General features: G+C 52.6%; 1 protein-coding gene across 3 annotated transcripts; it reads left to right on the forward strand.

The window, feature by feature from the left end:
- DCAKD (dephospho-CoA kinase domain containing) lies at positions 1 to 26,289 on the forward strand. 3 transcript variants are annotated; one of them, XM_026512632.4, is made up of 5 exons: positions 1 to 197; positions 17,806 to 18,038; positions 18,417 to 18,620; positions 21,930 to 22,017; positions 24,989 to 26,289. In XM_026512632.4, exons 2-5 carry the CDS (start codon positions 17,927 to 17,929, stop codon positions 25,278 to 25,280), a joined length of 696 nt encoding a protein of 231 aa, XP_026368417.1. In that variant the 5' UTR covers positions 1 to 197; positions 17,806 to 17,926; the 3' UTR covers positions 25,281 to 26,289. The 3 variants fall into 3 exon arrangements, with proteins under 3 accessions (XP_026368417.1, XP_044245124.1, XP_044245126.1); XM_044389189.3 differs by lacking the exon at positions 1 to 197 and adding an exon at positions 6,349 to 6,448; XM_044389191.3 differs by lacking the exons at positions 1 to 197; positions 24,989 to 26,289 and adding exons at positions 6,349 to 6,448; positions 22,761 to 23,436.

Here is a 26,289-nt window from a genome sequence, read left to right on the forward strand (position 1 = left end):
AGGGCCCCAAGGTTGGCGGGGCCGACGCTCCGCGACCCAGCGGCCGCGTGGCATGCTGGGAATTGTAGTTCGATGCTTGCCTAGGGTTTCGGGATGAGGCGCCAAAATCCAAGGTTTGACCTCAGCCTGCCCTTGCCAGTGTCTGGGCCATAGGTGAGCCGTTATTGGCTGCCGTTAAGGACCGTTACCATTACCGGGTAAGTAATGAGGCCTGAGGCCCGCGGGTGCTACCCACCGGGAGCCCGAATGCGTCGGGCCTTCTTGGAGAGCCTTTGCTGTGAGAAGCCAGGTTGGCTCCTGGTCGCCTTTCCTCACTCGGGACTTCAGGCGGCCCCTGGTCGTCGTGAATTCGAGGCCTCCTGAGAGGCGGTGGATTGTGGTGTGCGGAGTACCGACCCTGAGCCAGGAGACCTGACTGGTCGGGCTTTGCCGCTTCTTGGCCTCCAGGTACTGGTCTCCACGAAGCTCACACAGTGTCCCTAGGACTCTCCACATCCTCTTTTTAATGAGCGCTCATATGCCAGAGTCTGGGGTAAGGCTTTTCGTATATCTCATTTAATCCTCCCAACAGCCGAGAAGATGCGTTGTATTATTATTCCCCTTAGGCACAGACGAAGAAATGTGGCCCAGATTGGGTGGTAAATCGCGCAGTCACAAAGCAAGTAAGTGGCAGAATCGGTGCACAAATTTGCATCTGTCGGCCCTTCGGCCCTCTGAATTCTTTGTCACTACAGAAGTCCCATTGTCTGCTTCATCTACCCAAGGAAATCAGTTATTTGAAAATAATGGTGACATCTTTATCTGGTTTTAGCATTAACTGAATGCTTCAGTCCCTTGGGTCTCACCCCTGTGTTTGAGTAATTGCACCTGAGTCTTGAGGCCAACGCCCAAAGACGTGGTTCCCATTTCTAGAGTTCCCATTCAGGCTGGATTGTGGGTTGTACGGGAATGACATGCTCATATGGTCAGAGAGCTCCATGACCAAAAAAAGGGATGATCTTTGCCATTCGGAAACTCTCAGCCTGGAAAGAGGGAGAAAGTGGGAAGAAACACTTTCCATCTGACTCAGGGAAACAAAACAAAAGAGAGCTAAATATTGCCAATTCTTCATTTGTCTCAGTGGTAAGTGCAGAAGTAGATATGATCCAAAGCAGCAGATAATCCCCAGTCATTTATATCTGACTTTAGAAGGGAAGGACACCCACTCAGACATCTCTCCAGGACCAAGACTGCTGTCAATATGATGTCTTCTGTGCAGCTGCAGGCCAGAGGAAGACGTCAGAGATAATACAAATAAAGCCTTACATGTGTTAGTTGGATTTAATTCTAAGTGTTTCACTTGTAGCCCATGTAACCTTGTAAAGTCGGTAGGAAAGGGGACTGGAAGAAAATTGAGCTTGCAAAAACACACACATACACACAACACAGTGATACCTAGTAGCAGAACCAGAACCCACATCTGGTTTTCTAATTCCCAACCTTGTATTTTCTTTTCTCACAGACATGCAGAGGTTAAACAAAAGCTAATGAAACATGACCAGGGCAGAGTGATTATAGGGTCGACTGTGGACCCTGCCATTCTTGTGGTTCAAAGCTTAAGAAAGACACTGCCTTGTATTTTCCTGCAAACTGAGCGGTTTTTGCTCAGTGGAGAGCCTTTCTGGGAGGGAGACAGGCAATGAGACTGTCATGTCCAAGCTCAGAATGCAAGTACCAGTCCCAAGTTCTGGAATCCAGCACCTTTGAGAATTTCAGACTTCAAAGGCACCTGAAAGGTACTTATTCCCCGCTCTCTTAGGGTCTTTCAAGTGAGAATGCTCACTTAGATTTTTGTAGAATCTGTTATTTCTCTGTAATAAAATTTAAATGTTATGTTTTTAAAAAGAAATTGAGTATAGGTGATACTTTTTAAAAATGACTACTGAAAATTGAATATTGCTACATGAGATTTTGGAATGTAAGTTTACTTTCGAGTCTATTGTCGCATTGGGACAGAAGGATCACCAAAAGCAGTACAGTGTAGAGTTTCCTAAATTGGGTCTGTGGATAGTTTCTTGGGATTCCAAGAGTTCTCATATTTGTTCCTCCCACCCCCCACCCCCCACCCTCCATAACAGAGCGCCTTCCACTTTCAGACAGTTCTCATTGGTGGAAAGTTGGCCAAGGTCTGCCTTATGGAGTCACATGGAAGCATATAATCCTGTGTCCCTCTACATAATTGTTACATATTCTTCAATTGATATCTGGTTCCCTGTTCTTTTTTCCGCGGTAGATATTCCCAGCTTCCTGAGTGCCTCATCATATGAAAATAGCAGTATTCTCCCATCTAGTTCTGCTGGCTCTTTCTATCCTCCCCGTTCTGGCAGAAGCATTCTACAAAGGCAGGTACAGCAGAGCCCAAGGGGTGACTGAGGATTGTGCCTGTGAAACTGCGGATTCTGGAATTTACTTCTACTGTGGATACCTCTGTTATCCCTTCACAGTTGTTACTGGAGACAGAATATGGTAATTAAGAGAACATGATTCAGAGTCTAACCCCCTGGGTTCTAAATCCTGGTTCTGCCTCTGCCTAATGAGTGACCTTAGGCAAGTCACTTAACCTCTCTGAGCCTCAGTGCCCTCACTTAGAAAATGAGACAGTGCAGGCAAAACACTTAGTAAAGTGTCTGACATGGTCAATACCTAAGAAATTATTATTTCCCTTCCCAGGAAGTCAGCATTCCCTGTGATTATCAAAGAAAAACTTTCTCACAATGTCCGTCACAGATCAAGGCCCTTGCTGTACCCCCAACATATCAGAGATCCATTTCTTCTAATGGGCCTAGGAAAGCATGAGCCAGGTTGTGCCTCATTTATTCAACACCTTGGAGCACTCATCACCTGCCAGGCTCTGTGGCAGGAACTAGAGAGTGAGGGATAGAACAACACAGTCGTCCCCATCCTGGCTTCACTCCCCAAGTTGGTAACTACATAGACTCACCATTATGGTACTGTGTGTGAGAGAGTGGAAACCCTGGATGTAGGTGGAGCCTGGAGGCACCCTTGGCCTCGGGAAAGAGGTTCTGGACAAAAAGATGGCTAAGCTGAGTTTTCAAAGGGGAACCAGACAGATGGGGCGGGGGCTGGGGGAGAGTCCCGCTGCCTGAGAGGGGTGCTGTTGAGGTCCTGCAGCAAGAATTACATGAGCATTTTGGAGGTTGAGACTGGAGAGGCAGTCAGCAGTCAGACCAGGAAGGGATGTGGATGCCATGCTGAGGGGGTTGGGCTTTATCCTGAAGACTCTTGGAAGCTGCTGAAAGATTTTTAGCTGGGGAGAGAGATGATGAAATTTTTGTTGTTGAAAGATCATACTAGGCAGTAGCCTGGCTGTCCTAAGTAAGAGAGTTTTTCTCCTCTGAAGAACAGGGCTAGTGTGCCCAATTGTGAATAAGGGACAGGGAGATGGTCTTTGGCAGCTTCCTGTCTCCCCTGGAGCTCACTTTCACGAAGGGTCCCCTTCCTTCCTATGACAGCCCCTGACACATGGGTCTGAATGCAGTGGGTCCAGCCTTCTGTGGCTTAAATCTGTGGGATTTAAGAGCGTGCCAGCCATTCGCTGCTCAGAAGGCACTTACAGTGAAGTTGGGAAAACCAGAAAAAAATAACACGGCCTGACTGGGTATGATTAAATGAGCTAGAGAGATAAGTTAACTGAAGTTTGGGGTGGGGCAGGGGGTGCAGATCTTTGGGGCAGCATTGTTAGAAAGGGCTTCCTGAAGAAAACAGACTTTGAACTTGGCCTTGGAGGCAACTTAAGTGCCGGATCCTTCATTATAATTTCTCGGGGCAGTGTGGACCCACCCCTGAGCTGGAATCACAGCTGCAGTTTTCCTTTTTTTGTTTGTGTGGTTATACAGTTTGCAACCATTTTCTCCCACAAGACCCTGTGTTCCAGGAAGGCAGAGAATACTTTGGATTTTCCTCACCTCTGTAATCTTTGGGCCACCAAGGGATACAGAGTGGGTCCTCAATTAATATTTGTTGGATTACTTAATGTATGAATGAATAGTGAGAAGGGTTAAAGGCTTCAGGTGTGGAAACGTTAGAGGGAAAGGGCAGAGGAAGGAACACACAGTATGGTGACCCATTGTGTTTGTAGAGCGTTTATTGCTCACAAAATGTGCTAGCACGTTGTTCCTTTGATCCCCACCATCAACTGTCTCGTTTGATGCTGTGCAATGAGCAGGGCAGGTGTTACTCCCCTTTTACAATGAGAAAACAAGAAGTTCAATGATTAGTCCGAAGTTTCACTACTACTTAGTATGAATTCAGACTTGAACCTGGTGTTTTAACACAAAGTCTGGTGCAGTAACTAAATCACTATCCTTCTTGGCCTTTCCCAAGGGAGAACATATGGTGAGACATATGGTGAGACATATGTCTAGAGGGGTGATTGCGGCCAGGTCACAGAAGGCCTTAAGTTTCAGGCTAAGAAGTTTGGACTTTATCTTCCAGCTGGTGACAACCTATGGGAGTTTTTTTTTTTTTTTTAAGCTGTTTAATAAAGGATAAATATTAATGGTATTTGTAAGGTACGGTATAAATTTAATTGCATATTAATATTTATTTAAAATAAACATACGGAAAGTAAGTTTAATTTTAAGAACCAAGAGTCAAAGACCCAGGAGTCAAAGGAGTCATCTCTCTCGGACTCAGAGGGTTGTTCATCAAACAACTTGAAGCAGCACCATATTCCATGTATTGTGCTTAATGCCAAGGACAGAGAGGTGACTGAGATGCAGATCATTGTCAGGATGAAGTGAGAGCATGTAAGCAGCTAGAGCCAGTTTATTATTGATATCCTGAATAAAAGAGCATATGTGTTTGAGCCGAAAAAAATCCTTGATGGCATCACCTCCAAACTGCCAAGTAGAGCTTCAGTTCCAAAGATATACCTGGGTTGAAGGCCCTGCAGCATCCTTCAGCCTCTCCTCTGGGATCATCCCAGCAGAGATGCAGAGTCGCAGCTGCCGTTGGCCCATTGGATCACAAGGATGCCTACCTAAAAGACAAGGCCCTGGCCTGTACACCAATGCTCACAATACTGTAAGGCAGCGTCTGGGAAAAGCAGGATCATCTGCAGGGGGTTTCCTAACAATATGCCCCAAGAAGAGCTTGATAATTTGAGAGAGGGGAAGGTATATTCCTATCTCTGTCATTGCCATGGCAGCCAGGGTTACTGATGGGAGTTGTGTATCCCTCTAATAGGTCAGGAGTAGGGAAAAGGTCGAGAACCACAAAGCTAGGTTACCTGTAAATTGTTTGATGCAAGAAGGAAACAGGGCCATTAAATCTGGCCTTATGGAATAGGAATTAGAATTGTTCTGCATGTTGCCACAGATTAGAACTAGGGGAGATATTGTATTACCTAACGAAAAACTTTCTATCAGGACTGGACTTCAAAGTTGGACAGCATGAAGCTCTCATGAAAAACAGTTCCCTGACACTGGGCGTGGCCAAGATCAGACCCCAGAGATGATGTAGAGGAGATTCGAACACTGGACTGGTGTTTGGATGAAATGGGCCCTTTGATCATGAGATGCCAGTCTATTTATCGGGTGATGGCAGCCGGTGCCGTTGACATTAAGGAGAAAGGTTTCGGGTCAGAGAAAGATGTTGCATTACTTCGTTCTTCAATGTATCGGATCCCTACTGTGCTGGGCACTGTTCTAGGCACTGGGGATATTCGCGGTGAAGATAGACAAGATTCCTACCATATAGAAAGCAGAAAGCAGAGGTACAGTTTAGGGAGAGGGAAAGGAAGCAGGGTAATTAAGGGCCACTTACTACTTGTAAGGTACCATTAGATGTTTTTTATGTATTCCTAATGCTTTCAACAAACAGCGTAGTAGCAATTCTCCCCACTTTAATAGCGGAGACGGGGTGAGAGGCTGAGTGACTTGCTGGGCTTGCACGGACAGAATGAGCTCTACAGCCAACTGGCACTCTAAGAGAGCAAACGGATTAACCTCTGAAAATCAGTTTCCTCTTGTGTGAAATGGGGACGGTGACAGTCTCCACCTGTGAAAATTCAATGAGCTAATGCCTACAGAGTGCTCTTAGGACCTGGCGGGTTGAAGGCGCTCAGTTACCTGCCGTAGCGACTGCCAGGAGCTGCACAACTAGACATGGCCAAGGCCTGAATTTGAAGCCAGGGCTTTCCAGGTTGTGTTGTTGTTTTTCCCTCGGCGTGGGAGGGCTTACGATCCGAAGGGGCACTAACCCCGCGGCGCCCACCATGCCCAGCGCGCGGCGACGGCGCACCTTCCCCGCCCGCCCTTTCCGCCGGCCGGACGTCCGGTCCACGTGCGCGCGCCCCCGAGGCCCCGCCTGCCCGCCGGGAGCCACCCAGTAAGCGCCGCTGAGATTGGGCGAGCGGCGGCGGCCCGGGCCGGGTCAGAGGCCTCGGGTACGTAGCGCGCCGCGCGGGCCGGCGGGGGAAACGGCCGGACCCGGGCGAGTGGGGGCGGGCGGGAGGGGGGGCGTCCCGGGGCTGCTCTGTCCCAGGGCCTGTGTCCGCCCCCGAAGCCCCGCGTCCCGGCGCCGGGCCTGGCTCTGGGCGCTGAGAACACGCCCGAGGCGCACCGGTCGTGCAGCGCGGTGGGACGGGCAGTGCGCGCCTTGTTTTTTCAAACCTCGGCTACAATTTGTTGAGCACATACTATGTAGCAGCCGCTGGGTCAGACGCGTCGACATCCATGGCTCGTTGCCTTGACAGCAACCTTACTAAGCAAGGTGTTATTTTCCCTGTTTTACAGCTGTGGAAATGGAGAAAGGTTTACTGCTAGACTTGTGGCAGAAATCGTGGTTTCAAACGCAGGTTCAGTCCAAAGCCACTATGCTTCAGAACTTTGTGGTCAGATCTGTTTTATTTTTGAATCCAGCGTCTGCCCTTTCCAGTTTTGTGAAAATGCGTATGATACTTATCTCATAGGGTAGATTAAAAGTGCTTCGCTGGGTACTGCTGTTTTGCTGAGTGGTCATCTCCATCTTTCAGACAAGGCTTCACCTCCACTTTCCTTCTTCCCAGAAGGCTGAACTGGTTATCAAATTTTAGGGAAGACCCGCCCCCCGCCAGGCCTGGGTGGCAGCGTGGGATTCCCACTCATCGTAAAGAGGGCTGCCTGGCCACCAACTTTCGTCCTTCCCCAGGTTCCCAAATGGAGATATTGGCACCTCTGTCGTTGAGTTTGCTTATGAAGTTTTATTTCTCCCTTAGTTATGGGAAAATTAGCACCCGAATGAACCTTGACATTAAGTCCTAATTTTAAAGACGAGGAAATGGAAGCCTTTGAACATAGGTTTTCGGGGGGGGGGGGCTTTGGTTGGGGGGAGGGTAATGGCTGATTTTACCAGAATAAATCAGATGGATTTGGTGGGGTGCCAACCTAAGTCTTGGGCAATGCTAGAGACAGGCCGTTTGGGGTGGTTTTCTCTTTGCAGGGCCGTAAATTCCCACCGGATCCTCTTCTGTCTTGTGCAAGGTCTGAATTCGTCCTCCTGAGTAATATGTTTCAAGGGTTCAGATCCTTTCTTGGTGCCTTGCCTTAGGAGAAAAGATTAGGGCTGGTAACTGAAGGCAGGCAAGCAGTGAACTTCGGTTTGTTTCGAAAATGTCCCCACTGGCATGTTTTTAGATCGCTAAAAATTTTCTCTGACATTTGCAAAGGATGTGATTTCTGGTTAATTGTAAATATTAGACACTTTAAAAATGAAACTTATATCAGGCATGTAAATCTGCAATGGAATCTCAATACTATAGTGATTTGATTTCCCTTATCCTTTGAAAAAATATATACAAACCAGTTTAGCCTTTGAAATTTTACATTGCTGTTTTTCTTCCTTCAACTTCTATTTCTACCTAATTTCCTCCCCAGAATTTTTTTCTAATATGATACATTTTATGCTTGAAAGCCTTTGGTTTGTCATCCTACCTCTCTGCAAAAACAACAAAAAAATTAAAACTAAAACATTTTTGAAAATTGTCTTGTGGTCATAATATTAAACAATTTCTCTTGGATTGAGTTTTTATCGTAAAATATACAGTTGATCAAGACACCTGGTTTTGATCAGCTGTCAAACGTAAGTTTTATTTGAAATGCTTCTGTTCATAAGCTAGGTGGAACTTTTTAAAGTTCATGTGTGTGCCGTGTATATTTGCCAGAATGAGCAGAGCTTTTATTTGTGGCACTGAAAAAGTTGGTTCATGTAAATAAATACGTAGGACTTGAAGGCATTTTGTTGTGGTAATACTACTCAATGCTTTGTACGCCCTCTGTGTTATGGGCCAAAAAAATCACAGTGATGTGTCATTGAAATAAATTATTAATGACCTGCCAGCAGACAGTTCTTCTAGGTCCTCCTTGAACTTTATTGAAGGCAAAGATTTGGAAACCACCTGACTCCGCAGGAGCCTTTGTTACGAGGTCACTGTAGGCAGGCACAGCCTCGGCATGAATACTGATGTTTCCAAGTCCCCCTTTGTGGTGCCAGGGGAATTTTGCACTAGGGACAGTGCACCTTAGTAAGATTTTGGCATGGCTGGGTAGTTGTGCCTTTCTTTGAAACCTGGGAGATGGGAGAGGGTAAAGGGAGACCCGGGAAGGGAGAGGATGCAGGCATGTTCCAAAGCTGGTCTGTTCCCATTGGTGGAGGTGGTGGGCATTGAGTGGGAAATGTATTCCTCCTACACTGTGCCTTTGTGCCCCTTGGAAGATCTTCAAGCATGCCCCAGGCATCCTGGAACTCTCACGCACAAATGTCTAACTTCTTTTAGCTTCCATTTCTTCACCTTTAGAATGGGCGTAAACCAAAGAACTGACTTCCCTGGGTGATTGTGCTGATCAGATGGGTTGGGGGATGTCCCTGGCACATAGACAGTGCTCAAATGGTGGGCAGCTACTCTTTTTTTTTTTTAAGATTTTATTTATTTATTTTAGAGAGCATGCAAGTGCGGGCGAGAGTGGGGGTATAGTGGGGGAGGGAGAGGAAGAGGGAAAGAACCCCAAGCAGACTCTGTAGACTCTTGCACTGAGCTGCGAGCGCCCCCCCCCCACAATACACATACACAGGGCTCCATCCCACGACCCTGAGACCATGACCCCAGCCGAAACCACTGGCCACTTAACCGACTGAGCCACCCAGGCCGTGCAGCTACTCTTATATTCTAGTGTCCTCCCTAATGGACACCTTGCCTTCCTAGGCACTCTCTGCCTCAGTTTCCTCATCTGTGAGTCCAAGATATTGTCAGCCCAGAAATGTAGGGGTGGGAGTGATGCGGAAAAGGTTTTGTGGTTCTCATAGTAGGTTTTCTGAAGCAGTTATGCTGTTATTTTAAAATAGTTTTGAGGGGCCCCTGGGTAGTTCAGTTAAGTGTCTGACTTCTGCTCAGGTCATGATCTCAGGGTCCTGGGATCGAGCCCCATGTTGAGCCCTGAATCAGGCTCTGTGCTCAGCGGGGAGTCTGCTTCTCCTTCTCCCGGCTCATTTGCACACGCACGCTCTCTCTCTCTCAAATAAATAAAATCTTAAAAATAATAAAAATAAAATAGTTAATGTTGAGTTCCTGCTTACCTATGAGCTGGACATTTTTCTGTGTTTTATGTATTCATTCAACAGATGTTTCTGAGGCCCTTCTATTTGTCAGGCCCTGTTTTCAGCACCTTGGGTACAGTAGTGCCCAGATTCTGGGGTGAGGCAGATTACAATAGATGAACACATGAATATGTAATACGTTGGGTAGTGGCAAGTGGGTAAGTGCTATGAAGAAGAGTGGAACAGTGAGGAGACGAGAGAGAGTGAAGTGAGGGTGCTATTTTATATATTCAGGACAGTTTCTGATAGGGCGATGGTTGGGCAGAGGAAGGCGTAAGCTGTGCAGCGCCCTGGGGGAAGAGCTTTCCATATGGAAGGAACAATAATATCCACAGACCCAAGGTGGGAGTATGCTCGGCATAGTCAAGGAGCAGCAAGGCGACCAGTGTGTCTGGAGGGCTGAGGTCAAGGGGGAGAGTGGTAGGAGGTGCTGGGAACAGAGACGACTGCGTCCATCGTGAAGCCCCTGTAGGACCCTGGAAGGACTTGGCTCGTGCTCTAGAGGAACCATTAGAGGGTTTTGAGCAGAGGGTGAAATGATTGGACTTGCATTTTTATTTATTTATTTTTAAAGATTTTATTTTATTATTTATTTGACAGAGACAGCAGCGAGAGAGGGAACACAAGCAGGGGAGTGGGAGAGGAAGAAGCAGGCTCCCAGCAGAAGAGCCTGATGTGGGGCTCGATCCCAGAATGCTGGGATCACACCCTGAGCCGAAGGCAGACGCTTAACGACTGCGCCACCCAGGCGCCCCTGGACTTGCATTTTTAAAGGCTCACACTTGCTGCTGTATCATGAGCAGATGGTTGGGGAGCAAAGGTGGCAGCCAGGAAATCGCTCAGAGGCCACTGCAGTACCCCAGGAGCAAGACGGTTGTAGGAGGACCCAGCAATGTCTCCCTGGGGTGTGAAGGTAGCCAAGAGCACAGCCAGCAGGGGGCGCTAGTGGGTGGGATGAAGATTGTGAGCCAGGAGCCAGGACACCAAAGTTTTTGGCCTGAGCAACTGAGAGGGTGAAGATGCCCTTTGGAGAAGTGGAGTAGATTGCAGTGACTGTGATGTGTCACACACTGAGTTGGGGAAGATGGGGTGACCATGACATATGTCACCTCATTCAATCCTGACAAAACCCACAAGTCGTCATTATTAATCACATTTTATATGCAAGGAAATAAGCCCACAATGCTGAAGTTGCCCAAGGCCACACAGCTAGTTAGGGGACAGAGCTGAGATCCCAGCTGAGGCCCCTGTGACTCTGAAGCCCCTGAGAGTTGGCTTTCGCTGTGATCCTTCTTCTGCATAAGCACCAGCTTAGTAGTCCAATGCAAACAACCTCCCTGCCCACCCATAAAGGCTCCCTGGACTGAGGGTTTGTGCTTGGAGAGTGCTCTGGAAGAGCACCTGTTCCCTCCCCTTCCCTTGGTGTTGGCCAGGAAAACGGAGAGGGACTTAACCGCCAACACCCTCTCTTGTGGCTCCCTCCAGGTAATTGGCAGCTTGGAGGAGGTAGTGACTTAATAGGCCTAGCAGACGAGAACTTGCACTGAGCTTTAAACAGCAGCCTCTCCCCAATAATGAAAGATTAGGAGTGGGGAAACCGTAGATAAAAATAGCACTTACTAGTTAACTGGAAAACAATATATTTTTGCAACCACTGGTTCCACGAGAAAATAATTGGGTCCCAAGGCAGGGAATGACTCGTTTTCATGAATGATTATATTGATCATTGGAGCAAAATGGATACATCCCCTTTGGAAAGCTGTTCGAAGAAGCGTCTCGCAGGTCAGGCATGCCCAGTATGAAATCCTGGGAGACTGCAGGAGGAGGAGGAGGAGGAAAGGGAGCTGCAGGCTAATGAGGGAGCCAGGACCTGCCCCCACCCCCACCCCGGCACAGGCAGGTTGGGGCTGCTGATTAAGGAATGCAGAGCAACGGAACGTGGTTCCAAGTTAAGTCCTGAGCTCTCCCAAGGGAGGAAAGAAAGAGTGGCCATTCAGGTATCGGTTTCTTATTCTCTTTAACCCATGGGATGTTTTGTTTGTTTCCTCCCCACCCCAGGAGGGATCTACTATCCTCAGGCAGCATGTTCTCATGGAAAAGGGAGCAGGCTGGGAGGTTGGTTCCAGCCTCCCCCTTGCCACTGACAGGAGAATGTGACCCCAGGTATTTTCTCTCCCCTTCCCTGGTCATGGACTCCTTCAGCTGTTCATTCTGTAAAGAGCTTTCAAACCCCTTCTCCTAACTGACAGGGAGCCTTGGTGAGTGCTTGGCAGAAGTGTGCCAGGCACTTAGAATGAAACACTTTGATGTACGATCTCTTCTACTCTTCACAGCCACTCGGGGTAGGTGCCATTAGCTCCATTTCACAGATGAAGAAACCCAATCAACGAAAGGTTAAGTAACTTGACCAGTATCGCTCACCTGGTACATGACGGGTAGACATTGGGCACTATGCTAGATGCCGGAGACAAAGGGCTGCGAGCGACATGGCTCGTGATCTCATGGAGCTTGTTTTATTTAACACATTGAAAGCAGTCACACAAACACAGTGGGTACAGGGAAGGAGAAGAATGGTGCAGAGAGAGGTCAGGGGCCTGATTTGAGGTGGGGGTTGGATGAGGCTGCTCTGAGTGGAGCTATGATGTTCCCTCTTGCTGCTTTCAGGTCCTTGCTTAGACCTCCCTGGTCCTGATTTAAGACGACGACCGCTGAGGCACCTGGGTGGCTCCATCGGTTAAGCGTCTGACTCTTGGTTTCAGTTCAGGTCATGATCTCGGGGTCATGAGATCAAGCCCTGCGTTGGGCTCTGCACTCAGCGTGGTGTCTGCTTCAAATTCTCTGCCTTTCCCACTGCCCCTTCCCCCACTTGTGCACATCCTCTCTCTCTCCCTCTCTCTCTAATAAATAAAATCTTTTTTTTTTTTAAGATTTTATTTATTTATTTGACAGAGATAGAGACAGCCAGCGAGAGAGGGAACACAAGCAGGGGGAGCGGGAGAGGAAGAAGCAGGCTCATAGCTGAAGAGCCTGATGTGGGGCTCGATCCCATAACGCCGGGATCACGCCCTGAGCCGAAGGCAGGCGCTTAACCGCTGTGCCACCCAGGCGCCCCTCTAATAAATAAAATCTTAAAAAAAAAGACAGTGAGCCCCATTGCTCTTGATATGATCCCCCACTGACATCAGCATACATATTTTGAGTTTATTATTTACACCCTTGCCCCACCCCCCGCCTCCCACAGTACAGTGTGGGCTTTGCTTGGAGAGGGCTGGCACTCTGAGCAGTGTCTGGTGCCTGATTGACTAAAGGAATGAATGCAGAATAAACCTAGGGAAGTTAGCCAGGAAGTGAGCGTGGTGGCAGGGGGAACAGCATAGCACCTGGAAGCTCTGAGGTGGGAAAGAGCCTGAATATTCAGGGACAGAAAGCAGGCATGCAAGGCATGGCCCAGGTTCCTTGACGGGGCGGGGGGGGGGGGGGGAGCAGAGATGTCGAAGGTGGGTAGGTTACATGGGGCCCAGAGGCTTCTGTGAGAAGGTGAGAAGCCAGGAGGATAGGAGAAGAGGGAAGAAGGCAGTGAAGGTTTTAAGCGGGGGAGTGACATGATCAGAAGTTCACTTGAAGCCATGACCCTGGCCATTTTGGGAAAGTCCAGGTAAGGGGTGGAGGGTGGAGTTAAGAAGCCACTGGACAGGTCTGGGTGCAGGGGATGGGACTTAGGTTTTTAGGGTAGGCCTAGTGGGGTCAGAACTAGGACAGACAGCAAGGTGGTAGCGGGGTTTTGTGTCTGGAGACCTATGGAGCAGCCTACTCTCATTTTTCCCTAAGAAACACCACCAGAGAAGATTCCAAGAGAGACATTTTTTTTTTAAGATTTTATTTTTAAGTAATCTCTACACCCCACGTGGGGCTCAAACTCATAACCCCAAGACCAAGAGTCGCACACGCTCCACTGACTTATTCAGGCAGGCGCCCCAAAACTATTCTTCCTTGAATGTTCCTTGAACAGTCTCTGGGCTGTTGGTGCCCAAGAGGTAAACAATGAAAGGCGGTTTGGGGAAGCTCAACGAGAGGGACCCCCCATTTACAGAGCACAGTGGCATTCGCTCCTCACTTCACCGACTGCAGACCCCACCTCTGTGACTCAAGTCCCGACCCTTTTCTTCACACCCTGCTGTCTTTCCCCTGACAGGGAGAGTGAGGGAGAAGAAAGGATTTGGAGGTGGCCCCCCTGGGACTGGAGGCCCGCCTTGGCTGACGAAGCCAGGCCTGGGATCCTTTCCCAGAATCCAGCTTCCATTTCTCTTGTGCTGGGCATTCGCCTTCTCTGTTACCATGGGACTCGGGGTCATCCTTCCTCCGCCAGCCAAGCCGGCTCTGGGAACAGCTTTTGGTATTGAGGAGGAGGATTCCCGGGCCACCAGCGGTCTCATCATTCATTGGTCCCCCAGGCGAACATCTCCTGACAGCTCTGGGAAGTGCTGCACCACAAAAGGGAGGAAGAGAGCCCCAGTTAGCATCAGCCCCGGGCTTGCAGGTGTGGAGACTGAGGGTCAGACAGAGGCAGGCACTTGAGGGATCAGCTTTTTGTCATTTATGGAGCCCTTACCGCCCTGGGCCAGGCTGGTGGAAGGCTACCCCTGTCCCATAGTTTTATAGCTGAGTGCAGAGAGACTGGGACCCAGGCTTCTTGACTTAGAGTCTGTAAGCTTCCATTTTATTTTTATTATTTTTTTAAAGGTTTTATTTATTTGACAGCGCACAAGGAGGGGGAGCAGCAGGCAGAGAGAGAGGGAGAAGCAGGCTCCCCGCCAAGTGGGGAGCCCAATGCGGGGCTCGATCCCAGGACCCTGGGATCATGACCTGAGCCGAAGGCAGACACTTAGCCGACTGAGCCACCCAGGCGCCCCTAACCTTCCACTTTAGCAGCGGTTCTGGTGCCCAGCTGGCTGGGACAGGAGGGTGGAGCCTGGGTTTCTGTACTTTTTCTGCAGTTCCGTGGGGGATTCAGATCAGGGCCCGGTTTGGGAGTTGCTGTGAGGTTCCCACTGCCTGCGTGTAAATGGCGGTGGAATGAGGGGAAGCGAGCAGATTGCAGAGGACTTTGGAGCAGGAGCAGGGTCCGCGGCACAGGCTACCAGAGGTGGTCACTACTGCCTGGGTCTCCCTGGGGAGGAGCTGCCGGACAGGGCTGGGTGAGTCTTAGGGGCAGTCGGAACCTCAGCCTTCGTTTCCTCCTCGCTAAGCCTTGAGGGGACGTGGGCTCTTGCTAGCTGCAGCTCCCGCCTTGGGCAGGTCCAGGAGCAGGACTGTGAGTGGGTCCGCACGCACACACGCATGCACGCACACGTGCATACGTGCACATACACATATGCACACACATGCACACATACACATACATGCACACGTGCATACACACGCATGCACATGCACGCACATACGCGTGCACACACACACACCCAGACCCAGGGTGAGTCCCGTGTGATCACTCTGGCTCACCTGTTGCTGCTCTGTTCTTGGCTGCTTTCATTTGTGACTGTGTCTCCCTCCAGTTTCCCTGAGAGGCAAGACCTGAGTGTTCCTTTGGTTCCCCGAGAGGTCCCCGAGGCGGAGCTGCAAGGCCCAGAGGAGCGCAGTCCGTGGTTAGCGGAGGGATGAGTTATGCACGGCTTGCTGGACGGGAACAGCTGTTATCTGTCCAGGCCCTTTCAGCCAGGGGCCCAGGGCCTCCCAGGACATGTGCTCCTCCATCCCCTTGGCCTTCCTGACAGAGGCCAAGCAGCTGTTGGTCTGTTTCCACAGATGGTCGCCCAAAGCACGGAGAAGGGAAGATACGCATTAAGCTACCCCGCGAGTCTGGGGCCGAGCTGAGCCTGGAATTGACATCTGGGCTCTGGTTGCTGTCCATAAGACCTACCCCCTGTTCTGCGGAGGGAAGACACCCATATGACCGTCTAGAAGTCATTTCTCTTTGGCTCTGAATGGATTTGCCTAGAGCCATATTCACCGTCCTTATTTTCTTTTAAAGATAAATTAATTTTTCATTTCCTGAGTATGTTAAGGCAGGAGTCTAGACTCAGAGGTGGGAGCCCTGAATTCATTTCAGGCTCCACTAATGGCTGTGGCCCTGGGTAAGTCCCTTGCTCTCTGCGGTCCTTAATCGCCTCACTGGAAATGAAGAGTTAGAGTTGATTCCAAGCCTGTGACACAGCAGAGCTGCTCCATCGCCAGAGATTCTGACTCAGTGTGTCAGGGGAGGGGTCCTGGTCCTGTGAACGGGCAGGAGCTGAGGCCACCTGCCCCACTGGGCCCCTTCAGCCAAGTCTGGTGAAGTTGGGTGCCCAGGTGACAGCAGCTTGCTTTCCACAGTGAGGGGCCAGGGCCTCGTTAGAGAATTGGCCCTTGCCCCTTCCGTCCGCCACCGCCTCTTCTCAGGCTCCACTCCCATTCTTCCAGATTGGTCTGCAGTGGAGAGGCAAGCTCAGGGCTTTGGGGACAACAGGACAGAGCTGGGGTTACAGTGCTGTTGCTGGACTTTCCATTTCAAAGCTTCAGCTGAGTGAACAAAAAACAATTATTATTTTTTGACAACTGAACCTCATCCTTAAGTCCTCTCTGTGTCAACTGGAGGGAGACCACCTGGGGGCGACCCCAGGCTCACAGAGGTTGAGGAGAAATGCTTCGCAAATGGTCTAATAATTGAGTTAGGTCCCTCCATGTGGATGATGACTCTAGTGGGTATTCTCCTCTTTCCTCCCCTGGCTGCCCTGGGAGAACAAACCTGGGCAGATTTAACCTTCTGGGTTGTTCCCCCCACCCACCCACATCCGAGCAGCTGCCTCCCCCTGTCACTTGGTGTGTCCTCAGGGGAGGCAAACTCATTTTGGCATAAGCTCAAGCAAAGTGTAATTAGGACAGTAAATCTGCCGTTTTACAAAAAAAAAAAAAAAAAAAAAGTCCCGTGACAGATTTCAAGGTCCTGGAGAAGTGATTTGATGCTGAGGGAGGGATGGGAGAGACTTGGCCTTCCATTTAATTTCTCCCAGCCTGGGAGCCAAGTCCCAGACATGGTAACCCTGGTCACTACAGAAAATGCAACGTGACTTTAAACAAGTCTTTTGTGAGATAGTCTGAGGCAGTAAGAATGGGGACGTTACTTCACGAGTGTCTGTTTTAGTCTCCGTGCCGTACGGTGTGGCTTCGGCGCCCGCCTTCCATCCCACGTCTCCGTCCTCACTTCTCCTCCTGGACATTCTCCGTGGAAATGGCAGTGTCCCGAGGGCTTCAGATAGATGCATTTTCTCATTCGGTCTGCAAACAGCCTAAGGAGATAGGTTCCGTCACCCCCATTTTATGGATGAGAACACTGAGGTTCCGAGAGACAGGCGACTTGCCCAGGGCCACACAGCATCGTACGTGGAGAAACTGGGCCTGAAGAGGCCCCGGCTCCTAACCTCTGCTGCGCTGCTATGCTCGGTCTGAGAGCCGCCACCCCCACGCCAAGCTCAAGAGTTCCCTCCCGCAGCCTGTCATCCTTCCCGCAGAGTGCTCCCCGCCTCACAGTCCTCCCCGGCAAGATCCGCACTCCTCTAAACCTCAGGCCTCCTGGCCCCCCAGCCACCGCTTCGTCTGAGCTCCGCATCTTGGCCACTTCTGGTTGAGGAGGGAGGATTCTTCTCGGTCTAGACTAGACGCCCAGTCAGTGCTGGTGCCGGGGGGGTTGGGCAGGCAGGACATTCTTCCCCGTGAGCCTCAGCGTCCCAGACTACAAAGTGAAGACCGGAAGGGGTGCTCTGTGGGCACCTGGCAAGGGCCTTGGGTTCACCACAGAGGGACAGGTGTCCCCTTCCTACTCGAAATTTGCCTGCAACCGGGTACTGCTTCCTCCAGAAAGTATTCTGCTTAACAGCACCTGACCTTGTTCTGCTTACTCAGCGTTTTGATTGCTAAATTTATACACTGCTGGTTTGCCTTGTTTATGAATGTTTTCTAAAGACTACTGGAGGCCCGTCCTGAAAGAGTTTTTCTATCTTAGGATGGAGAGTTTCCCAAGCTCAGAGCTCCACTCTGCCCGGGCAGACTGCATCTCCCTTCTGTTCCTTTGTGCCACCCCCCCACCCCCACCCCCTGGCCTTCAGGGACACTCATCAGGCCTCCTGCTGTCGTCCCCAGGCAGGTCCATCCTTCTGACATTCCTGGAGTGGGCCATCCCAACCAGCCAGGCGGGCCCTAACTCCGGTGATTCCCCGGCTCCTGGTTCGGCATTCTCGCTGGCCTCCTCTTCCCTGGGAAGATGTTTCTGGTGGGCCTCACAGGGGGCATCGCCTCGGGCAAGAGCTCGGTGATCCAGGTGTTCCAGCAGCTGGGCTGTGCGGTGATTGATGTTGACGTCATCGCCCGCCATGGTGAGTTGGGAGGGGCAGCTGGTGGATCTGTGTGCAGCAGCTCCCCCGTCCCCCTTTCTGCCATCATGTCTCACCTTTTCCTAAGTCCTTTCAAGGCCTTGGAGGAGGGGAAGGCTTTCCTGTCGGCCCTGGTCTGATTGCCTGCTCCCCGCCCCTTCCCTTTCCTTGTCCCTCTCCTTCCCCTCACCCTATGACCCACTGGAGGGGTTCCATGTGCTCTGCTCTCTTCCTCAACTGCTTTCCCTCGTCTCATTTGGTTTTTGCTCCAACTGAAAGAGACACCCGTGGGTTCCCCCTTCATTTTGCCTCTAGTCATTTGGGGGCCTCTGGCTGGGCTGGAGGCTCTAGAGAGTGACCCAGCCCCTCCTCCTGCCACAGTCGTCCAGCCAGGATACCCCGCCCACCGGCGCATCGTGGAGGCCTTCGGCACTGAGGTCTTGCTGGAGAATGGTGACATCAACCGCAAGGTCCTGGGGGACCTGATCTTTAACCAGCCCGACCGGCGGCATCTGCTCAACACCATCACCCACCCGGAGATCCGCAAGGAAATGATGAAGGAGACCTTCAAATATTTCCTCCGAGGTAAGACCCGGGGCCTGGGACAAGGGTGGGGCAGAACCCTCTTCTTCCAGGGCCGGGGCCCTCTTCCTTTGCACAAAGGTTAGCCAGGGAGAAGGGGAGCTGGCTGGCCTGGCTGGCCAGTTCACACTATTCTTGTGCACCCCCAACGCAGAGCCACGTGGCAGCCCCAGAGGAAAGGTCCGCATGTCCCTTAGCATTTAAAGAGGTTGACAATGGAGTGAGAAGAGACACTTGAGGCTTTTGAGCCACGATCCCCAGGAAGTAAGTTGATTTTTCTAGCAGGGTTGGGCGTAACAATAGCCGACAAAGAATGGAGTCTGGAGACCTGAGTTTCAGTCCTGGCCTCATAGCATCTAGCTGTGTGCCTTTGTCAAGTGAGCCAGCCTTCCCTCTGCATAGTAAGGCTAACAATGCCAACGTCGAGAAGCTATTCGGGGGACTGAGTCCACATCAGTGACTGTCCATCAGCACATGGTATAACCCGTGGTCAGAGTCAGCTTTGGTGCTGGTCGGGCTGCCTGGAAAATAAGCTTGCAGACTGGACATTGGGGAGGGCCCAGAATGGCCAGGTACAGGGCCGGGGCGGGGTGGGGGGGGCTCCTACGAGGAGGATAGTCCTTCAGGTTTAGGCCTCGGTGGAGAGAATTAGCCTGGCGTGCACCGGGACTGAAAGAAGGGGCAGTGAAAACCGGGGTCTGTGCTTAGCTGGCAAGAACCTTTCCTGGAGGTTCTCCCAAGCTACAGCCCCGGTGCCGGCCCTGTTCTTAGGACGGTTTTGGGCCGGAGTGACCTGATCAGGTGCAGGATGGGGTCAGTCGCCACCAGTGGAGGAGCAGAGGGCAGGGGCCGGCCCGGGGCCCCTGCAGATCTGCCCGCCAGCCTCTGGCATAGGTGGCCGCCAGCCCGGGCGGCAGAATGGAAGCCTGGCCGCTTGTCTCACCACCGTCAGTCACAATGCTGAGACTTTGTTCCTGGAGGGTATGGGGGAGCCTTCTAGGTTTTCTCGTGGCTTTTGCACTGTGATCCTGGCCTTATTTTATCCTCTCACGCATCAAGTTCTCATGCGGAGTGGGAACCTCTCCCCACCCCATCTTCCTCTGGCCTGCACCTCCCTTCAGAAGGAAAGAGAGGACTTGACAGACATCCACGGTGTTGACGTCCCCCACCCCCATCCCCTTTCCCCTGCTCCGGCCGGGGCGGGAGGGGGCTCCAGGCATTGTGCCTGCTGGACCAGCTTGCCCTGTGTCTCAGGACCTTACTGCAGACCTCCCCCCCCTCCCTCAAGGAGAGTCTCTGGACTCTTTCTGCCTTTGTCCTGCCTCTCCTGTCTGTGCGAGGACCCCTCCTGGCCCCCACCCAGGAGCGAAGCCTTCTGCCTTTCAGTCCTGCCCTTTCGTGTTTGCTCCCCGGCCAGTTGCGAATACATCTGCAGGGCTTTGAGGCGGCGGCAGCGCCTCTCCCCTTCTGAAATTAAGCAGCGGATAATGTCACCCGCTCTAAAGTTCTCCTGCTGTGTCATCCACCCAGCCTCCCCTCTCCCCAACCACCACCACTTAAATAAAAGCCAGAAAGCTCTTTTCAGCTCGATAAGGTGAAAAATGGGGACAACAGCTGTGGCTTCCACAGTCCCAGTTTTTCCCTGATGAGTATAACAAACGCGACTGTCAAGGTTGGTATAATCAAACGTCAGATAAGATCACCAGCTGTCGGGGAGGTCTCTGTGCAGGCAGACGGATGTCTTAATAGAGTCAGGATAGTTTGCAGAGCTTATCAACCAGGAGGGATGTGACAGCTGAATAGCCCTTTGCCGCTGAACCGAGGAGCTGGCCGCGAGCTCCCGAGAGGGGCCGAGGAGAAAGGACAGTGAGGGGACAGGGACGGGTGGGGCCGGAGCAGGAAAGGGAGATAAGAGGCCCAGAGAGGGTCTGGTCTTGGCTTCTGTTCTGAGCTGGGAGGGGAGCGGGAGAACTGGAATTGTGGGCACCCCTCCCTTCCAGGGAACGGTAGTAATAATAACCATCATTTATGGGGCACTTGGGAGTGTCTGGGTGAGGCGCGGAGTGGTTTACGAGCCTTCGCTCATTGGATCCTTACCGTCCTCCTGGGGGGAGGTAGCCTTCACTCACGGATGAGGTTCGTTCAGGGGCCCAAAGTCACATGGTGGGAAAGTGGGGGTGCTGCAAACCCAGGCCTGTCATCAGAGCCCATTCTCCTAACCCCCTCGTTCAACTGAAGGTTTTTCTTGGGCTTCCCGAGCAGCAGATGCTGGGGAACAGGCACCCCAGTGGCTTGGGTCATGCACCCTGTCCCCTGTGTGTGCGTCTGGCTCTGTGGTTGGAAGTGTTTGCGGTGGGACACCAGCCAAGCCAGGCAGGCATCTCTGAGCAGAGGCAGTGCCCATCCCCTTCCCTCACGGCTCCTGGATCCCTGCCAGCTTTTTGCACATACACAGGGGACACTGGCCCAAAGAGAACTAGGAGTGTGTAGCCCGTAGTGTTTGGGGGTGGGCAGCCCAGGAGCACGCCCTCTCACCGTGGGTGAGGGTACCGCCCTTGACTGGCCTTGGCCTGGTATTGGGAGGGCCAGCCAGTGCCTTTTACCGCACTGGAGTGACTTATGTTTCCTTAGTCATAACCACCCACCACCTCCCTGGCGTCCCTGCAGTCCTTGGCTGGAGGCCCGCCTCCAACGCAGAGAAGCCACCTCTCCTTCTGGGGCTATTGCCCCACCCCCATAGGAGTCTTGTGAAGAGCTGGCCGAGATCGCCATGCAGGACTCTTCTTCAGCAGGGAGCCACACTTTTGTTTTCATTTTGGGGTTTTTTTTTGAGCAAAGATGGGTGAAGGAGGGCAGAAAGGGCCCAGTTCCTCCTGGAAACTCCCCAGCCTCCTTCAACTCTGTGTCATTTCCTTGCTCATAAATAACAACCCTTTAGGTTCAAGATCAAGGCGAACCCAGCCCTTGGCACCTGCCCTGCTCACCTCACCGGCTTCGCCTCCCGTCGTGCAAGGCCTCCATGGCCGGGGCAGTAGAACCTCACAGCTCCTGGGGGCCCTCACCTCCATTCATGTTCAAGTCTCAGAAGCCCCGCCTGCATTTCAAGGCCAGTACAGATGCCCTCCCTCCTGCAAGGTCCTCCCCGATCATCCTAGGTAGGAACGACGGTCTGCAGAATGGTACCGGAACTGCTAGCGTTCAGGTTATGCCCGTCCTTGTAGGGTCTCCCCCTCCGCCAGGGAGCTCTCACCTGACGCGGTCCTTAGTGCTGGCTTGCAGAACTGAACCGCGGGCTTCCGGCTTCTCCCCCAGGATACCGCTATGTGATTCTGGACATCCCCCTGCTGTTTGAGACCAAGCAGCTGCTCAAGTACATGGCGCACACGGTCGTGGTGTACTGGTGAGTGCGTGCGGGCCGGGCCTGGCCCTGCGGTAAAGCGCGTACCTGAGAAATGGCCCACGTTGCTTTGCCCTTACCCCGCGGGGCGACCGGGAGGCACTGGGGGTTTGGGCGGCTGTGTCCAGAACCTACAGGAAGGACTTGTGTGCCTGACCCAGATATGCCCCCAAGTAGGTGTGGGAAGTGAAGGGCCCCAGGCTTCTCTAGTTGCTTGGGAGGGGCTCCCCCTGCTGGCTATTGGGGGCACTTCAGCCCAGATGCCCTGAGCTACCACGTTGTTAATCTCTGGATCCTTTCCCCTCCTCTAGCACTTCCCACCTTTCCAGACAGCTCCACATTTATTACTTCACTCGATTTAGCTTTTAGCATGAAGCGTTTGGGGCAGGAGCTGATATTTGTGAATTACAGAAGAGAAACTTAAGGGGGGAGTTCCTTGAGGTGGTGTCCAGGGTCCCCCCTTGGCAGCACCGATGAATGGACAGTTGCCCGGAGGGAACTGTCAGAGTCCGACTAAGGAGGGAGCTGTGTTCTCCGAATCCCTCAGGACACGGTGCAAACCAGAATCCAGTTTTGGCAAACAGAGCCAGATCAAAGCGTCAGAGAAAATGAGTCACAGTCCCAGGGGGTGAGAGAGTAGATGAGGCTGCAGGGTGTCTCTGCCTCCCAGAAACTTCCTGGATGCCACCCACAAGTGCAGCAGACACAGAGGTGGGCACTTGGCTCTGTGGGTATTTTGGGCACAGGATGGCTCTCCGGAGACTGGTGCGTGGGAGGCTTCTAGCACAAGCGGAGGTAGGACCTGGCGTGCTGGTGCCCCGAGCTTCACCCTGCCGGCCCCCGCGGCTGCCCAGCGAGAGCTGCCATGGAAAGCCCGGTCGGAATCCGCTGAGCCTCATGGAGGGACTCCGGCATCCTCATAGTTCCCCCCACCCCACCCCAGCCCGTGTCTCCCGTGGAAACCTGCAGCCTCTCTGGCTTCTCTGTTCCCTGTCTGTGAAAGGCTTATCAGCGGAGGCCAAGCACATGCCATGAAGACTTTGCCTTGGAGTCTTAATGCAATTGGAACTTTGCACCAAGGGATCCAAAAAGGCGGGGGGTGGGGGGAGTCTTCCAGCAGAGGTGAGAACACTGGCTGTATCTGTAGTCACAGATGACCCCACGCCTGCCCTGCCTTGCGCTCTCCCTCTGGCTTGGTCTGTTCACTACGAGCAGAGAGCGCGTGGCTCCTGGCAGGTACGCTGGGTCCATAGACGAGGCCTCTTCTGCAGGAACTCCTCCAGGCCCGCTCACCAGCCAGGGGAGGCTTTGCCAGAATCCCGGGTGCTGTTCACACCTCACTTTCAGGCTTGAGAGAGAAGCCAGAGACATGGGAATGGGCGATTATTTGCTTTTCATAAAAGGGATCTACACTGTACAAAATGAAAGCTCCTCTCTTGATTCCTGTAACTATCAGACTATCCCCGGTGCGTTTGAAATAATAGGGTGCATTTACCAAAGTGTGATTATACCAAAACGGGATTATTCACATTTTTGAGAAATTTGCCAGTTGCCAAGTGTTTGGATAAAAATCCTCTTCCCACAAATAGCATCAGTCCTTGAACTAACCATAGGAGCTTCTCTCTGAGCCCCAGAAAGGGCTGTCAGGGAGCTCAGCCTTCACGTTCCAGGAAGTCCTCCTGTCTAGGCCACACCTTCTGAAGGCTATGCCCTCACAGGTGGCTCTAAGCTACCCCTGTTCACCCAGATTTCACAGCGTCCCTAAGATTCAGTCCTTGTTTTTAGCCAGGAAGGGATTGGCCCCATGACCTCGACAGGACGGTGTTCCTGTAACAAAGGAAACCAGAAGTCTGACTTACTTTTCAAGGCTGGTATAGACACCATCCTTTGACAAGTTCTTCTCTGATCGGCCAGCCAGAAATGATTTTCTGGAGCATTCTGTTCTGAACAGCACTGGAATTGACTAGTGTTCAGGTTGTGTCTGTCCCTGGAATGTGTGTCTTCACATCCCGGGAGGGCCTCTGGTCTAGGCCACACCTAAAAGGAGACCAAACTGTAGTGATCAGATCCTCTCATCTTAACAGCTGGGAAAGCTCAGGCCTAGTGGCAAAGCAGACAGCCCCCAGAGGCAGAGCCTGCTCCCTCTTACTCCCTCTGAGGGGCTCAGGTAGCCACAGAACTAGAGAGAGGTTGGAGATGACCCCCTTCCAGAGGACAGCCTAGAGCGGGTCCTGTGTAGCCAAAGGCAAGACGGGAAGTTTCCTGGGTAAGGACTTAGGGGGTAACATCAGAGTGGGCGAAAGGCCTAGTCTTTGAATTTCCTTTGCAGTCGGGAGATGGGTGGTGTTTAGCTTAGCTTGTGATGCATCGTCCCGTCCCAAGGACCAGCTCCAGCGCTCCAGTCCTTGCTCCAAGGGGAGGCACCTTGGGGCTGGCCCGTCCTGCTGTGTCAGTGGCATCAAGCCCAGCGGCCGCTGTCTTGGCTCTCAGTGTCCAGGCTGGGGGTGGGAAGGCAAGGAGAGGGGGTCTCTGTGGTGGCTCGGGAAGCTGTTTTGGATGCAGCAGGCCCAAGCCCCAGGGGAACTACAGGAAGTGACTGGCTTGCAGGCACAAGCCTTCCAGTAAAGGTCACCCATCCAGGGACTCAGGATGTAGCTGATGCCAGATGACCAGATCTTCCCATCTTGTCACTGGGAAACCGCGGGCCTAGTGGCAAGCCAGAGAGACCCCAGATGGCGACGAGCAGCTGCTGCAGCCCTCCCCCTTCCTGTTGATGCTGAGGGACTTCTCAAGCCCATCGAGCTACGGGGGTCCTCACAAAGCGTGGGTTGAGGTGGGAGTCGCCCCCCTCCCTGGCCACTGCCCTGAAAGAGATTTGAGGGAAGGGGCTCCCCCCCCCCCCAGGCCCGTGACTTGCCCATGGGAGGGAGGCTGGGGCCTGCGGTCCTGAGCAACGCTCCCGCCCCGTCCTCAGTGACCGGGACACGCAGCTGGCGCGGCTGATGCAGCGGAACCACCTGAACCGGCAGGACGCAGAGGCCCGGATCGAGGCCCAGCTGCCCCTGAAGGACAAGGCCCGCATGGCCCGCCACGTCCTCGACAACTCGGGGGAGTGGAGTGTCACCAAACGCCAGGTCGTCCTCCTGCACGCCGAGCTGGAGCGCTCCCTGGAGTACCTGCCCCTGAGGCTCGGGGTCCTGACGGGGCTGGCGGGCCTTGCTGGCCTCCTCTACCTGCTCACGCGCTGCCTCCTGCCTTCGCCCTAGCCGGCGCTGCCGACACAGGAGGCCCTGGGCCTCCATGTCCTCCGAGGCTGAAGCAGGTAACAGATGCATCCCGTGTCCTCCCAAGCCCGTCAGCGCACGCACACACACACACACACACACACACACGCACTGAAGCTGGGCTGAGCCCCGCACTGGGCCGACCCTTCTTTGGAGTGCATCCTGTCTGAGGCAGAGAAAGCCCCTGTCAGTAGCTACTCTCCCCACCTTCCCTGGGGCCCCTCCCTCTGGGCCCACGCACAGCATGGTGTCCGCGATGGGGCGTGCAAGCGATGGTGGGAAACTGCTGTAAATTTCTTGGGGGTGCTGTCTCTGTGGCCATGGGCAATGTTCAAAACTGGAAGATTCCCTGGGCTTGAACCCTGTCCAAACACATGCCCCATCATGACCAAAACCTGCGTCCTGGACCAGGGAAATAATCGTGGACCAAGGGCTGCCACCTTCGGACAGGATTCTCCCCCCCAGGTCGAAGCCCTCGGCCAGAATGCAGTGAGGACTCCCTTGTTGGTAATGCGGTGGCGGGGCCTCTTGTGAGATGACCCACTGTGCCACCTTGGCATTTCTCCAGCATTCCCCATACCCACTCCCCACCTGCCACCAGTCTGCCTCCCACTCTGTGTCCTCCTCGCCCTGAACTCTTAGCAGTCCACACACATGCACGAGGCTGTCTCTTGCCTCTGGGCCTTCGCTCTGCTGTTCCCTCACCTAGGATACCTTTTGTTTTTCTGTAGCTGCATAACTCCCAGCTCAAGCACCATCTGGAGCCCCAGGCTGGGTCAGGTGCTCTGGGATAGCCTGCTGCCCCCCCACCCTCCGCCACTGTGTGTTACTTTAATCCACAGAATTGTAATCAGCCAAAAGCTGGTTGGTCTCTCCTACTAGACTGTAAGCCCTTCGAGGGCCGGGACTGTGTCTTGTTCATCTCCGTGTTCCCGGTGCAGAGCCGGACTCGCCATTGGTGCGTAATAAAGTCAAGTGTGTTGATCTGGAA

The sequence above is a fragment of the Ursus arctos genome, unplaced genomic scaffold (genome assembly GCF_023065955.2).
Source record: "Ursus arctos isolate Adak ecotype North America unplaced genomic scaffold, UrsArc2.0 scaffold_24, whole genome shotgun sequence".
In the NCBI taxonomy this organism is placed as follows: Eukaryota; Metazoa; Chordata; class Mammalia; order Carnivora; family Ursidae; genus Ursus; species Ursus arctos.

Coding starts and splice junctions, on each gene's coding strand:
- DCAKD (XM_026512632.4), top strand. CDS start 17,927: ATGTTTCTGGTGGGCCTCACAGGGGGCATCGCCTCGGGCAAGAGCTCG. Junction 18,039..18,416: donor TGACGTCATCGCCCGCCATG/GTGAGTTGGGAG, acceptor CTCCTGCCACAG/TCGTCCAGCCAGGATACCCC. Junction 22,018..24,988: donor CACACGGTCGTGGTGTACTG/GTGAGTGCGTGC, acceptor CCCCGTCCTCAG/TGACCGGGACACGCAGCTGG.